The following is a 14,975-nucleotide window of genomic DNA, read 5'->3' on the forward strand; positions in this document are numbered from 1 at the left end:
CGTTACTGTAACGCGTTACTAAATAAGGCGTTAGTCCCAACACTGGAAGAGACACAGCAGTTGTTTTCCACACCAGTCCAGATAACCTCAGATGAACGTAGAAACCCTGACCTGTGAAAGCCCGGCCCTCCGTCGTCCTCCTGCATGTCGTTGGTCTCCGTCAGCTCCTCCTCCGTCTCCTCCGGGTGGGTGGGGGGCGGCCGGGGAAGGTCTGTCCCCTTAGACAGCATCTACACGCACAAGGACCACGGTTACAGGAGGGTTTTAATTCAGAATTTATTATTCCCAATTATAATTCCGAATTAAACTATTTTCCTTCCAGTTTACATGGAAATAGTAATTCTGAATTAAGGTTTACATGGAAAACACGTTTGATCGGCTTTATCCAATTCCTCTCCAGGTCTGGGGGTTGGGAAGGTTCTGATTGGATAGGGGGGGGACCGGAAGTTAAACTACCGGAAGAAAAACTAACTTAGCCGCTACAACTTTGAAAAGCTCACAATTTTGATGTTTCCTGTCTGTTGTTTTTCTTTATGGTTAGTGTTTTATGTTTTTAATGTAGTTTGACGGCAGGATTTATTCAATGGTGCTGCTTTTCCACCTGCTTGACACCTGGATGTAAATACATTCTGATCGATTTTAATGAGAGAAGTTGTTTGTGTTGTTTTGCACATATTTTGTCTGATTTGACAGAGCTAGAGCCGAACTGGTTATTGCCTTCAACGGTTATTCTGTAGTGATAATAGTAACATTTACTACTCTGCAGAATAATCCCTATTTTTGAGACTGATTTTGCTGTTAAAAGTTATCATTTTCCTGGTTAGAGCCCAGGTGGTGCCCCGATGATTAAGTCATTTGTAATAATTCAATTTGATAAATAATCTACTTTATTAATTATTAATAATTGTTGAAGGATAACTCTCGATAACTGAACAGCGCCCCCTATGTGGCACAACAACGTCTACCGGAAGAAAAACTAACTTAGCCGCTACAACTTTGAAAAGATCACCATTTTGATGTTTCCTGTTTCCATCTGTTCTTTTAATGATTTCTACTTGTTAAATAAATGTTCTCTGCTCTTGACCAGCGTTTACTGCTGCTGCATCTTGAAACTTTGTTAGTAAAACCAGCCCAGTGTGGAATATGATGATGGTAATTTTATATACCAAAAAAGGTAATGATTGGTCTTTGGTTTCCTTTAGTTTTCACTCTTCTAGAGATTGTTTTTGTTGATTATTTACTTTCTCTGTTAGTTGTTTTTCTGAGATCTGTCTTCTGTTTGTTTTTTACTAGATTTTTCTGTCATATTTACGTTTGTCTTCCTTCTAGTTTTGCATGTGTGTTTACTTTGCTGTTTGTTGTTGTTGTAGATTGTTTGTCCTTGTTGTATTAGTACAGTAGTAGTACTATGAAGTAAACAAAGTTAAAAAGGGAAGGCACAATAAGCTCAGGCTTCAGCTACACCTTTTGGTCGGTTTATTCCTTACATCTTTTTTTATTATTTCTTTCCTACAAAAGGAAATGAAATGCAATGTATTTATCAATGGAAACTGATGGACCAAATAAACTACTTCATCAAACTACCTCATCATCAATTAAGTTTAATTCGGAATGGCCATTTTCATTCAGAATTAGGTGTTTACATGGTCATTTTAAATTGGATTTAATTTTAATTCTGAATTAAAGAAAAATTAAACTTCCCATGTAAAGCACTGAAGGTGGTGATGGTGCGTGGACATGTGTCCACCTGTGTGTGTGTGTGTGTGTGTGCGTGTGTGTGCGTGTGTGTGTGTGTGTGTGTGTGTGTGTGTGTGTGTGTGTGTGTGTGTGTGTGTGTGTGTGTGTGTGTGTGTGTGTGTGTGTGTGTGTGTGTGTGTGTGTGTGTGTGTGTGTGTGCGTGTGTGTGTGTGCGTGTGTGTGGTGATCTGCAGACCTTGTAGTGTTTCTCCAGGAAGTGCTGGTGCTGCTGCTGCACCACCAGCTGCTGCAGGGCCTGGGGGGACTGGGGCAGCGGGGCGCTCTGGGTCCGGGCCAGCGGGCGGTGGCGGGGCAGCTTGTTGACGGAGCGCATGCCGGCGCTCACGCCTCTCTCTGCCGTCACCAGCGGGGACTGGCTGTACATGGGCACTGCGTAGGGAGGGTCACAGCTCAGAGACAACAGTCATGTGTACAACTCCACGTGTGGAGAATGGCATGCATGTGTGTGCACTTGCGTGTCGTAGCCACCTAGCATTGCAGTCTGCTGCCGGGCCTGCTCCAGCAGGAGGACGTGCTGCAGCAGCGAGGAATGGGCTGAATGAGAGCTGGGGGGCGGAGCCTCCACGTCGTGTCCTGCACCAGCAAAGGATGCAAAACATATCGTTGCTTCAAGGAATCTAACCGTTTCATATCAGAGTTGGATCCAACAGTAACTCTGTACCAGCAGCTGAGCTCACCTGCCGGTAGGGAGGATGTGGAGAGAAACTTCCCCGTCAGGGCTCCACCACCGCGCATGGACTGGAGGGCTTGACGCTCTGCATCTTGCTGGGTTGACAGTTTCTGGTTGGGCTGTTGGGAGAAGCAGTGGAACCGTTACCACGGCAACACCTACTGATGGAGATCTGGGGGGGACCTTTATGCTCGCTGCAAGTTAGAATTGTCATATTTCAAGAGGACAAATTAAAACAGTGAATTGTCTTATGGCGTTTCCCACTAGTAGCTACTCAGCGTGACTCCACTCGCCCCAGTTTGGTTCTTCTCCACTAGGGGTCTAACGTGCCGAGTAGATACTTTTCTGTAACTATTCTGCCGAGGTTCTAAGCTGCTGAGTCGGCTGTATCTGACATCATCACACTACAGGCCACCGATTGGTCGGGGAGTTGGAGTCAGACGTCTGAGCCAGGAGGAGGAAATCAGAGAAAGAGACTCTGACGGATTCTGGTTCATTTCATTCAACAGCAACGGCAGCAAAAGTCTGTTTCATGATCCAACTCTGAGGGTCAGATGTTCATAAACCTGGTGCTGAGGAGAGAATTAAAAAGATCTAGACGGAGATAAGGAACGATTAGATCTACCAGGAGCTCTGTCTCTTCATAGCTGCTCACGGCTCCAGCTGACTTTTCAGCAGCACAGAGACAAACTAACAAAAAAAAAGCATCGCCGCTTGAAGCTTCTCTCACTCTCATTTTTTGACTTGATATGGAACACAAACCACAGACCCAGCAGTACATACAGGACTGTCTCAGAAAATTAGAATATTGTGATTTTCTGTAATGCAATTACAAAAACAAAAATATCATACATTCTGGATTCATTACAAATCAACTGAAATATTGCAAGCCTTTGATTATTTTAATATTGATGATCATGGCTTACAGCTTAAGAAAACTCAAATATCCTATCTAAAAAAAATTGTATATTCTGGGAATCTTAATCTTAAACTGTAAACCATAATCAGCAATATTAAAATAATAAAAGGCTTGCAATATTTCAGTTGATTTGTAATGAATCCAGAATGTATGACATTTTTGTTTTACAAAATTATTACATTACAGAAAATAAAGAACTTTATCACAATATTCTAATTTTCTGAGACAGTCCTGTATAGACCATTTCCAAAAAATGTGAATATCATGGAAAAATTGTTTAATTTCCATAATTCCATTCAAAAAATGTGACTTTCATTTATTACAAAGTTGCTCCACCAATCTAACAGAATATTGAGGCAGCCGTAACAAACAGAAGGACTTACAAGTTCCAATTCCTATCAAACTCCTGTATTCTAAGCCGTATAAGTGCAGGTGATGCGTGGCAGACACTCACGGTGATGTGTGTGTTGGCCGGGAGGCCCAGAGAGATGTTTGGCAGAGAGGGGGAGGTGTACAGACTCAGAGAGCTCAGTGTCCCGTCAGCCCCCAGCGTCTGGTGCAGAGATCTCAGCTGCAACACACAAGCAGAGAGTCAGAGTTCAACATCCACCTGGTGCACCAGTTTCACCTGCCGTTTCACATCTTTACACCACGTGCACAGAGACAGACAGGCACGGACGCTTGGGAGGCAAAAATCAAGCCTTGGTAAGTTAAAATGCGTAGATTGTTAAGATATTTCGTTTCTACATTGCAGCACAAAACGTAAGACATGTGTGCCAAAATGTTTCAGCTTCAGTAAATAAATAAATAAATGTTTTTGGGGATTAAAGTTTGAAACTTAAGGGGGACACTGAAGGGGACACGAGTGTCCTGTTGTTAATGTTGGACTGTATTGAGGGTTTTATCTGGACATGCATCATAAACATGTAGTATGTACATTTATTAATATATGTATATATATAGATGTATATTATGTTATTATATATAGTTATATGTTCATTTCATTTTTCATTTTCATTTTATTCTTTATTTCATTCAAAAAAATAAAACAAACAATTCAATACAAATACAAACACAAATGTTCATAAATTGTGAATGAAAAGGGAGCAGAAAGAAGAAGAATCTTATCTAATCTGCCCCTTTTTCCAAGAAATAAATTAACAAATAACAAATTTAAAATAAAAAACTAAAATAAAATAAAATGGCCGCCGTCTATGGGTATGTCAATCAAACTTAACTAACATATTTCATTATATTTACTTAACATACAGGCTTTAATTGTTCTTTTGAATGTAATATATAGATATGTCGATATATAGATTTATAGTAATTTTTATGTATATAATTGGAGGTAAATATATGAACCAGTGTATATACAGCATATCTACTCTTATATAGTTATTCAAGTATATTGTTATACCATTGCTGTCTATTGTTCTCTATTATATTGTAGTATTATAGTAAAGTAATACTATGCATTATAATTGCTTCTATTATTACACACATACATAGTAGCACAACTTAATGATGGGGGTTGTTTTGTTTTCTTTTGTTTGCCTTGATTTGTTTGATTTTGACTATATTTATATTTATATATACATATAATTGAGTATTATATCACTATATAGAACAGTTATTAAAGTAGGTATGGGTGTTTTATAAGTAAGCTTATTGAAACTCGTCGTTTGTATCACGAAATTTTGTTGCACGACATATTGTTCCACCCCTAGTTAAAGAGCACTTTGATCATTAGATTTAGTTGGAAACTCAAGCAGACTGAAGCAGGAGAGAACCAGGAGAGAACCAGGAGAGAACCAGGGAACCGATTCGGTCCAGCTTTGTGTGTCCAGCACCTCTGTCTGGATGTTGGGGACGGATCCCGTGTTGCCGTTGGCGATAGCAGAGTTGGAACTGTTGGGACTGCTGGGGCCGGAGCCTGGAGCGCTGTTGCAGAGAGAGGAAACTGGAGGACAAGAGAGAGAAAGAAAGACAGATTTACAACCGTAACACTGAAGCTAACTAAGGCCGCTGCCGTTAAAGGGATTGTGACATGAAAAACATATTTTTCTTGATTTTTTGTGTTTTGTTGGGTGTCTTGACATCAATTACACCCAAAAAAAACGAACTTTTAACATTCAGTGTATTGTGTGCTTTCTGGGAGTTTCCGCATAATTATGCAAAAACGGCGCATCTGGTTGGGTGGCGGACCTATACGTATAGATCCGCTAAATCACCGCCCCCTCCACTGTTTAGAGCCCCCTCTGTTCTCATCACCGGAGGACAACTGCTAAAAAGACCCGCGGCCACTGACTGGACTTAAGATAAGGGGACACTGCTGCTTCGCATGCCTTTATTTTTGTGATTGTTTGCGGTGGACTGCTTCGCTGTGCTGCTTTTCCGTGCATGCTTCGCCTGTCGCTCCCAGCTTAACTCTCCGACGCCGCTGTTAGCGTATTGCTTGCGGGGAGCTTCGGTGCTGCCTTCCAGTCCTCTGGTCACGGACTTCATCCCCGGGCTGTAGTCGCCCTGTCTGGGCTGTGTGTGTGGGTGTTTGTGGTTCGGTGTGCGCGCGTGTGTGTGGAGACGGCAGAAGTGTGTAGCAGTTGGTTGGAGGAGGTCGGGAGGAGGAGCGGGGCAATGATTGACAGGAAAGGGGGAAAAGCACGCGTTTTTCACTGCGCAAAAAAACACCGTCATAAAAAAAGCCAGGCATGGAGTACTGGAGTGAAGTTTTTCTTGTTACACCTTTTTAGACACATTTGAGGGATGTTGGCCAAGACTTTTAATAGTGTAAAAAGCATGTTAAACATTATGTCACAATACCTTTAATAATAAGTCACGTTTGTTCACCTGATATCTCGATGGCTCTCTTCTTGAAGGTGCTGATGACGGTTCCGTCCTTCCTGCGCAGCAGTGGGGAGCTGCGTCTCTCCGCCACCTTCTGCTTCAAGCGCGAGCGCACCTTCAGGTTGGGCTCTGAGACTGGACGGGTAAATAGTAAATGTATTAACGGATAGCCCCCTGAGATGAATCATGTCGTTTTCGAGGGGTCCAACATAAAACATACAACACAGTACAAAACAGTCACATACAACACACAACATACATAATACATAAGGCTCTCACACACAAACCCACCACACACCAGTCAAGACCTGACACAACAGAAGAGCACAAGTAAATACTGCATATAACACAGTAATAACAACAAGAGCAACAATATTAATATGAATAATAGTCATTATCATCATCATTATGATACAGTATATGAAGAAATAGATACATTGTATATAAAATAAATAAATACAAATAAAATGAGAAGGCAATACCACTAGAGTCAACTACATGGTTTATTGAGGTTGGAATATAGTGAGTTTTTAAAGAGGTGTAATGAATTAAGTTTTCTTATATTGATGGGTAAGTTGTTTCAGTCTGATGGGGCTTTAAACTTAAAAGCACGTCTGCCAATTTCTTTAAAGGTTAAAGGAACGAAATAGAAGGGTTGCTGAGTGTTTTTGAGAGAATATGAGGATGTATGTGGAATCAAATATTGTTTTAAGTAAGATGGATAACTAAAGTGGAGTACTAAAGTCAGCGAGAGACAAGAGACGTGCTCACATCCAAACCAGAACCAGACGACGGGGGACCGCAGGAACTCTGCAGGACCTCTGCAGGAACTCTGCAGGACCTCTGCAGGAACTCTGCAGGAACTCTGCAGGACCTCTGCAGGAACTCTGTAGGAACTCTGCAGGAACTCTGCAGGAACTCTGCAGGACCTCTGCAGGAACTCTGCAGGACCTTTGCAGGAACTCTGCAGGAACTCTGCAGGACCTCTGCAGGAATTCTGCAGGAACTCTGCAGGAACTCTGCAGGACCTCTGCAGGAACTCTGCAGGACCTCTGCAGGAACTCTGTAGGAACTCTGTAGGAACTCTGCAGGAACTCTGCAGGAACTCTGCAGGACCTCTGTAGGAACTCTGCAGGAACTCTGCAGGAACTCTGTAGGAACTCTGCAGGAACTCTGCAGGACCTCTGTAGGAACTCTGCAGGAACTCTGCAGGAACTCTGCAGGAACTCTGCAGGAACTCTGCAGGAACTCTGCAGGAACTCTGCAGGAACTCTGTAGGAACTCTGCAGGAACTCTGCAGGAACTCTGCAGGAACTCTGCAGGAACTCTGCAGGAACTCTGTAGGAACTCTCTAGGAACTCTGCAGGAACTCTGTAGGAACTCTCTAGGAACTCTGCAGGAACTCTGCAGGAACTCTGTAGGAACTCTCTAGGAACTCTGCAGGAACTCTGCAGGAACTCTGTAGGCTCTGCTTTAGTCTGATATGCTAAAGATGAAAGAAGAAACTACAGCACACACGCCACCAAACCTTTAGGATAAGCAATGTGAGAATATGGATTTTCATCCAGCGTGGCATGAAACTTTGGCCAGGTATTGGTATTGATCTATTTATTTATATTTATATATGTAGATATATAGATATCTATGGATATATATGTGTTATATGTAGGTATGTATATGGATATATTGAGTTGTATTATATGTACAGTATTTGTGTATCTATATCTCTATTAATATATACTGATTTACAGTAATATGTAGATATGTCGATATATAGATTTATAGTCATTTTTATGTATATAATTGGAGGTAAATATATGAACCAGTGTATATATAGCATATCTACTCTTATATATTTATTCAAGTCCAAAAGTCCAAAAGTCACCAAATGTTGCACCAAGCCAGGCCTGGTGATACATTTTATATTTCATGGTTTGCATTAATGGGCGTGGCCTAACGGCTCAACAGCGCCCCCTAGAAAACTTTGTGCCTCAAGCCCCACAATACGGTTTGACGTACATGCACGAAATTCGGCACACACCTGTATCATGTCGCAACTTAAAGAAAAGTCTCCTGGCGGCATGGCCGAAACCCAACAGGAAGTCGCCATTTTCAATTATTCGTGTAATTTTGGCGAAATTTATGCCATTTCTTCAGCCGCTTCTTTGCCCGAACCGTGTGCGTCTCCATCCTGCGAATATGTGCATTACTTTTCTCAGTCAAAAGCGTTACCGTGGCGACGGTAGACGCCAAAAAGCGCACCACCCTTCATCTGATTGGTCGATATCTGATAGTTCCTACTTTCTGCTATAACTTTTGACTGGTTTGATATAGAGAGTCGTGGTGTCATTCGCTAAATGTCCAGGTCTGAAGAATCTACATGCAAGTCATACAAGCTTCCACTGCAGCCTGAACGTGCACAAGGGTGGAGGACCGTTCATCGCTGCTTGCAGCTTTAATTATTATTATTACATACATACATATAAGCACAACTAAATACTCAGCGTTTGTTTTGTTTTCTTTTGTTTGCCTTGATTTGTTTGATTTTGACTACATTTATATATACATATAATAGAGTATTACATCACTGTATTGCACAGTTATTAAAGTACGTATGGATGTTTTATAAGTAAGCTTATTGAAACTCGTCTTATTATATGTAAGAATGTTAGATGTAGGAATGTATGTCAGATTCAGCTGTAGGAATACATTTTGTTGCAGTAATGTGTTTGTGGGTTCACTGACGTCTTCATGCAGTGAATAAGTAATGCGTGTTCAAAAAATAATAGATTATAATTAGGACTGGGACTTTATCGCATTAATTACGATTAATTAATTACAGAAAAATAACGCAACAAAAAATAACGCATTTAATCGCAATTTACTTTTGCACTCCAAACAGTGCGGAACGTTTCTCGTTGCACGAGTTCCCGGTATAAGTTCCCCTTAATACTGACGCACAGAACTCAACACGAGAAACAACAATGGAAACCCAAACTGGTGGGAAGTCGTTGCTGGGTTCGGTGGGCGGAAATTTTTGTTTTAAAAAACTACAGAGTGGAAACCTGGATAAAAGCACAGTTGTGTGCAAAATGTGCAAGAAAGAATTTGCCTATCACCGGAGCAATTTTGTTGTTTAAACTCATTTATGTGTCAATTCAATGATTCAGTCATATACCAAAATGTAAAAAAATGTTGCTTCTTGTGTCAAATATTGATATGCGATTAATTGCGATTAATTAATTACAAAGCCTCTAATTAATTAGATGAATTTTTTTAATCGAGTCCCACCACTAATTATAATTGTTATTAGCCAGCGTGTTTGTCTGCTACTGTGGTTTTTATCTGAAGATGAGAGCAGATTTTATAGCAAATTATTCTAGAAAACCAGTAAAGGTTCTCTCTCTCTCTCTCTCACACACACACACACACACACACACACACACTCCCTACCTGTTTTCCGGAGGGGGAAATCATCTTTGCCCTCGTAGCTCCCCAGAAGTGAAGGGAGTTTGTACGATAGAGTTCCAGGGGTGTTACTCTGTTGAGAGCTCTGCTCCAAGGAGTTGTGCTGGGCCCCCCTGCACACACACACACACACAAACACACACACACAAAACCCTTCATATTACAGTAAAAGTGGAAATCATTTGTGGGGTAACACCATGGCTGACGTGATAAAAGCTTGTGACAGCGTAATGTAACCTCTGTGTTGTTGTTGTGATGGTTGGATCAGTCCCTGCTCCCACCGAGGAGAGGAATGCCACTAAAAATGGCATCAAGTCATTTTTAGATCTTTTGAGACGGGAAATACCTGCATCGAGTGTAACGTTGTGGCCGCTGACAGATGAGTCAACACGCCTCATCTTGTTACAGAGCAATTCAACAGAGCAGCAGAGCAATCCTGGTGAGCAGGAGCCTGCTCAAGGTTCTACCTGCTGCTGTTTATGGAATCATTGCTCGGGGGTTTATGTTCTGGTCCCTGGAAAGATCCTACAGACAACTTCTGTTGTAGTAGACGCTATAGAAATAAAACTGACATTCACGACATGAAGATTTCTGCAGAACAGTGCAACTGTGAGAAACCTTGGTGTTGTTTTCAATCAGGATTTGTCGTTTAAACCATATGTTAATCAGGTTTGTAAAATAGCGTTTTTCCATCTCCGTAATATTGCAAAGATTAGGAAAATCCTCTCACAGAGTGATGCAGAAAAACTAGTTCATGCGTTTGTATCTTCTAGACTAGATTACTGTAATGTGTTATTAGCAGGATGTCCAAGTAATTTGCTGAATAGGCTCCAGCTGATCCAGAATGCAGCAGCACGAGTGCTGACAGGAATCAGCAGGAGAGACCACGTCTCTCCAGTGTTAGCGTCGCTCCATTGGCTACCTGTAAAATTCAGAATCCAATCTAAAATTTTATTACTTGCGTATAAAGCCCAAAACGGCTTAGCTCCGCAGTATTTACAAGACCTGATAGTGCCTTATGTTCCTGTCAGAGCTCTCCGTTCTCAGAGTGCAGGTTTACTCGTAGTTCCTAGAGTATCTAAATGTAGATTTGGAGGGCGGGCGTTCTGCTATCAGGCACCATTACTATGGAACCAACTTCCAATCTGGGTTAAGGAGGCTGACACCACCTCCACCTTTAAAACTAAACTTAAAACCTTTCTGTTTAGTAAAGCCTATAGGTAGTGTTTAGTAAACCTCTAGCTGGTGTTGGTAAATCTCTAGGTAGTCATAGTTTCAGCTATAGAACGAGACTATAATAGTTAGTCTCAAATATAGCTTTGTGGTAGATATGCTGCTATAGGCCTCTGCTGCAGGGGGCACCGGTATGATCCACTGGGCGGTGCCTCTCACCCTTCTTCTCCTCTCCTCTTCCCTTCTTCATTTCCATTTTTATTTATTATAAGTATCTCATAACTATCATTTTTGTCCATTGTTCCTGTAGTTTCTTGGCCCCATTTGTTCTCTTTTGTGCATGTTTGCAGGCCGGAGCTTCAGGAGCTGTGTGCTGGCCTGCGGTCCCCCCCCCCTCTGGTCATCCCGCTGCTGCTTGAGCCATCCCCACAAGTAACACTGTCTTTCTCTGAGAGCACAAAGCAGTTGTGTGTAGTTCTCACCAGCACTTTGGGGAGAAGGAATGGTTCAGTCCAGCGGGACCAGGTTCTTTCTTACTGAGGAGAAACTCCTGCAGCTTCAGCTTCACCTCCGTGCTGGCAATGGCACCTTGAAAACACGGACAAGCACGTTACAAACACAAGGCCCGCGTGCACGGCCGGGCGAATGGGCGGGCGGAGGGGCGGATGGGGGACCTACTCTCTTTGCCCTTCTCCTTGTTCCTCAGCAGCAGCAGCTGCTGCTCCAGCCTCTGCTTCTCCTGCTCCTCGTGCCGCTGCTGCTCCAGCTTCCTCTTCTGCTCCATCTCCTGCTGCCGCTTGGCTGCCAGCAGCTCCTGCTGTTGCTGGATTCACAATTAAAACAATGTCCAAACATTAACCACTTTAAAAACAAATAGAAAAACAGGATTTTCAAAAGGTACAAAGAGGAAGGGGTTTAGCGGCCTTTAGGGGCCTGATAAAACACTATAGGGTGATGGGTAGATTAGTTTATATTTATGTACAGAAATGGGCAGCTAATTATATGTGTATGTATGCATGTGTATATTTATGTGTATGTATGTAGGTATGGGTGTATGTGTATGTATATGTACAGGACTGTCTCAGAAAATTAGAATATTGTGATAAAGTTCTTTATTTTCTGTAATGCAATTAAAAAAACAAAAATGTCATACATTCTGGATTCATTACAAATCAACTGAAATATTGCAAGCCTTTTATTATTTTAATATTGCTGATTATGGTTTACAGTTTAAGAAAAGAGTTTTCTTAAGTAGTAGATATATATAGATATAGAGCAGATGGAGTTAATATAGAGATAGTATGGTGTAAATAAGTATATTTATATAAATATTTATATGGGCATGTGTGTACAAATATATAGAAATATTCAACTATGTGTATGTATGTATAGGTAAGTGTATGAGTATTATTATAGTATAGTTAGTTATTATAAATATGTGTTAATAAATGATTATTGAATGGGGGTAGGATTAAATAAGTTTACACTTCTTCCTACTCCCTTTTGCACATGTAATTAAGATATTAAGTGTTAAAGTATGAAATTCTTTGTTTTGTTGTTTTTTTGTTTGTTTTCTTATCTTCTCTTTTAATTGTTGTCTTTTACATGTACAAACTAAATCAATCATCAATCAAACGGGGATAGGGCGGTGCAGCTGGGATCTTTACCTGCAGGTGTTCCTGCAGCTGGACCTCATGTTGTCTCGTTAGCACCTCGTGTTTCTTCTGGAACTCAGCAAACAGCAGCTGTTTCTGCAGCTCCTGCTGCTGCTTGAGCAGCACCAGTTCCTGCTGGAGCTGCTGCTCCCGCAGGGCCGTGTCCACGGCCCCCCCGGCCCCGGCCCCCCCGGCCCCGGCCCGGGGCTCCGTCCTCAGGTCCACCGGGCCTGCTCCTCCTCCCGGAGCCTCCGTAGGAACTCCACCTGGAGTTACACAGAGAGCAGGGGCATCTTTCCTCAGTACATGAGTCAGCTTTCCTTACTCTATGGCAGGGGGCTTCAACCAGGGGTCTGAGGTACTGCAGGGGGTCCTCCAACTTCAAAAGAAATAATGGAAATTGTTTTTTTTTTAAACGTTTATTGGAGGGAAATTCACTGGCAGGCAGGGTCGGTGCCAGAGCAAATATGCAGAGGGGGCACGAGGCTTATTAGGGCGGGCACCAAATCAGTCGTGTAGGACAGCATTTTAAGGAAAAAAGTGCATTCTCACTGCCTTCCTAATAATAATCTGTCTAAAACATGTGGAGAAATCAAATCACTTAGGTGTAAATAATGCAAGGAAGCGCACATTTTACTTTGACTGAAAACGTTTTACTCGTAACACAGAACGAGGTCACATACATGTTTTCAATATATCAAGTTGATCCGTTCATGCCCCGACAGAGCGGGGGAACGGCAGAGCCGGCCTGCAGAGCCGGGTGAGGCGCTGGGCGAGGCGCAAAGTGGGGCGCAGGTTTTTGTGCAGAGCGAAGCGACCGTTGTACAGAGCGAGATGGCAGAGTCTAGAAGTCAGGCTCTGTTGAAGGGGCTGACTGGACAGACTGCCACCAGGATGGCTGAGTCTGTGTTGGATGGAGAGGAGGATAGTGTAATGGAGGAGGATTTGTTTAAACTTGCTGCAAAGAGGAAAACACCAGAATCCGCAGTTGACAGTGAAAATGTGAACAAAATGTCTAAAAAAGACTCAGTGTTCCCCCTCTGAGTTAGAGGAAAACACACAGGACACACTCAGCTCACGTTCGCACCTCTCTTTCGTTCGCAAACTCTCCCTCGCAATAGTTCGCTTTCGGGAAATTTGTTTACCGCCAAAGAAGAAAAGTGAGGGGGCACAGTGACTGAAGTAAGCGGGCACTGCCCCCTGGTGCCCGCCCATAGCGCCGACACTGCTGGCAGGGGAATCTGACCGACACCCAGCTGCTGAGTTAGGTAAGAGTCTATAATGTTCAGAGCCAGAGTCAATGAGGGTGGTGAGGGTGTGGGATCCCTCAGGCGGTAGCCGGCGGACATGGCACAGGGAGTATAGGCTGGAGGAGGAGCTAGATGTACGGCTCACCAGGAACTCCTTCTTTCCTGGTGATCCCCACTTTTTAGCGGACACCCGGAAACAAAGTGTCCTGCCTGCCACAATACAGGCAGAGGTTCCCCTTGAGGAGTCTCCTCCTCTCTTTTGGAGTTAGACTGGCCCAACCAACCTGCACAGTCTGCTGGATGAGCGAGCTGGCAGACAGGTCCGGTGGTGAGCTCTGTAGCCCCATCAGCTGTGTAACCAGGGGGGAGTAGGCAGAACTCGTGGTGGAGGACAGAAGGCTGAGGTCATGTCCAGAGAAGAGACAGGTCAGGGACAGGTCAGGGACAGGTCAGGGACAGGCCAGGGAGTCAACAGGTGATCAGTCTGGGCAGTACTCGAGTTGTAAAAAAAAATCAGGGGGGACGGTGGATTTTATCATATGGGGACAGATAATTTGTGCTGATTACAAATAATATAATATAATATATAATATATAATAATAATATAATATAGAAAAATTCATTACACTTAAAACAAGACTCATCACTGGAAAAAACAACAATTTTCACCTGTTTCAAGTAGATTTTCACTTGAAATAAATAGAAAAATCTGCCAGTGGAACAAGATTATTTTGCTTGTAATAAGAAGATAAATCTTGTTCCACTGGCAGATTTTCCTACTTATTTCAAGTGAAAATTTACTTGAAACAGGTGAAAATTGTCAAATAAGTTATTTTTCTGGTGTTATTTTTCTGGTGATGACTCTAAATGTTGAAATAGCAGTAAAACCACATTCATTGATGAAATGACATAAGGGATGGAAAGGAGGGATGGCAGTTTTACAGGGGGGATGATTTGGACCGTTTTTATTTCAGGGGGGATGCCATCTCCCCTCACCCCCCCTCATCCCCCCTCATCCCCCCTCAACTCCAGTACTGAGTCCGGGGACAACCAAAGTTACACAAGAACAACCTGGCACTGAAGCAACAACAGGAGCAGCTTAGAGGCAGCCAGGGCTGTCCCAGGTGTGGAGGCTAACGTGGCTAACAGGTAGAATGGAGCAGACTGACACTACTCTTCTTATCTGTTTTTGTGATTAACATTTTTTATTTTCATTACTCCAACAATACAATAAT

The 14,975-nt window shown here is 42.6% G+C and overlaps 1 protein-coding gene across 6 annotated transcripts in view; it reads right to left on the bottom strand.

The window, feature by feature from the left end:
* The window catches only part of hdac5 (histone deacetylase 5), a 120,834-nt gene that overhangs the window by 36,477 nt on the left and 69,382 nt on the right, over positions 1-14,975 (bottom strand). For all 6 annotated transcript variants that reach the window (XM_061711060.1, XM_061711059.1, XM_061711057.1 and 3 more), the window contains 11 exons: positions 12,503-12,756; positions 11,514-11,658; positions 11,318-11,423; positions 9,648-9,775; positions 6,198-6,329; positions 5,201-5,310; positions 3,802-3,918; positions 2,436-2,547; positions 2,227-2,331; positions 1,934-2,127; positions 112-230 (listed from right to left, as the gene is read on the bottom strand). In XM_061711060.1, coding sequence (XP_061567044.1) covers positions 112-230; positions 1,934-2,127; positions 2,227-2,331; positions 2,436-2,547; positions 3,802-3,918; positions 5,201-5,310; positions 6,198-6,329; positions 9,648-9,775; positions 11,318-11,423; positions 11,514-11,658; positions 12,503-12,756 — 1,522 coding nt within the window. The remainder of the gene's footprint in view (positions 1-111; positions 231-1,933; positions 2,128-2,226; positions 2,332-2,435; positions 2,548-3,801; positions 3,919-5,200; positions 5,311-6,197; positions 6,330-9,647; positions 9,776-11,317; positions 11,424-11,513; positions 11,659-12,502; positions 12,757-14,975) is intronic.

The sequence above is a fragment of the Cololabis saira genome, chromosome 21, assembly GCF_033807715.1.
Source record: "Cololabis saira isolate AMF1-May2022 chromosome 21, fColSai1.1, whole genome shotgun sequence".
NCBI lineage: Eukaryota > Metazoa > Chordata > Actinopteri > Beloniformes > Belonidae > Cololabis > Cololabis saira.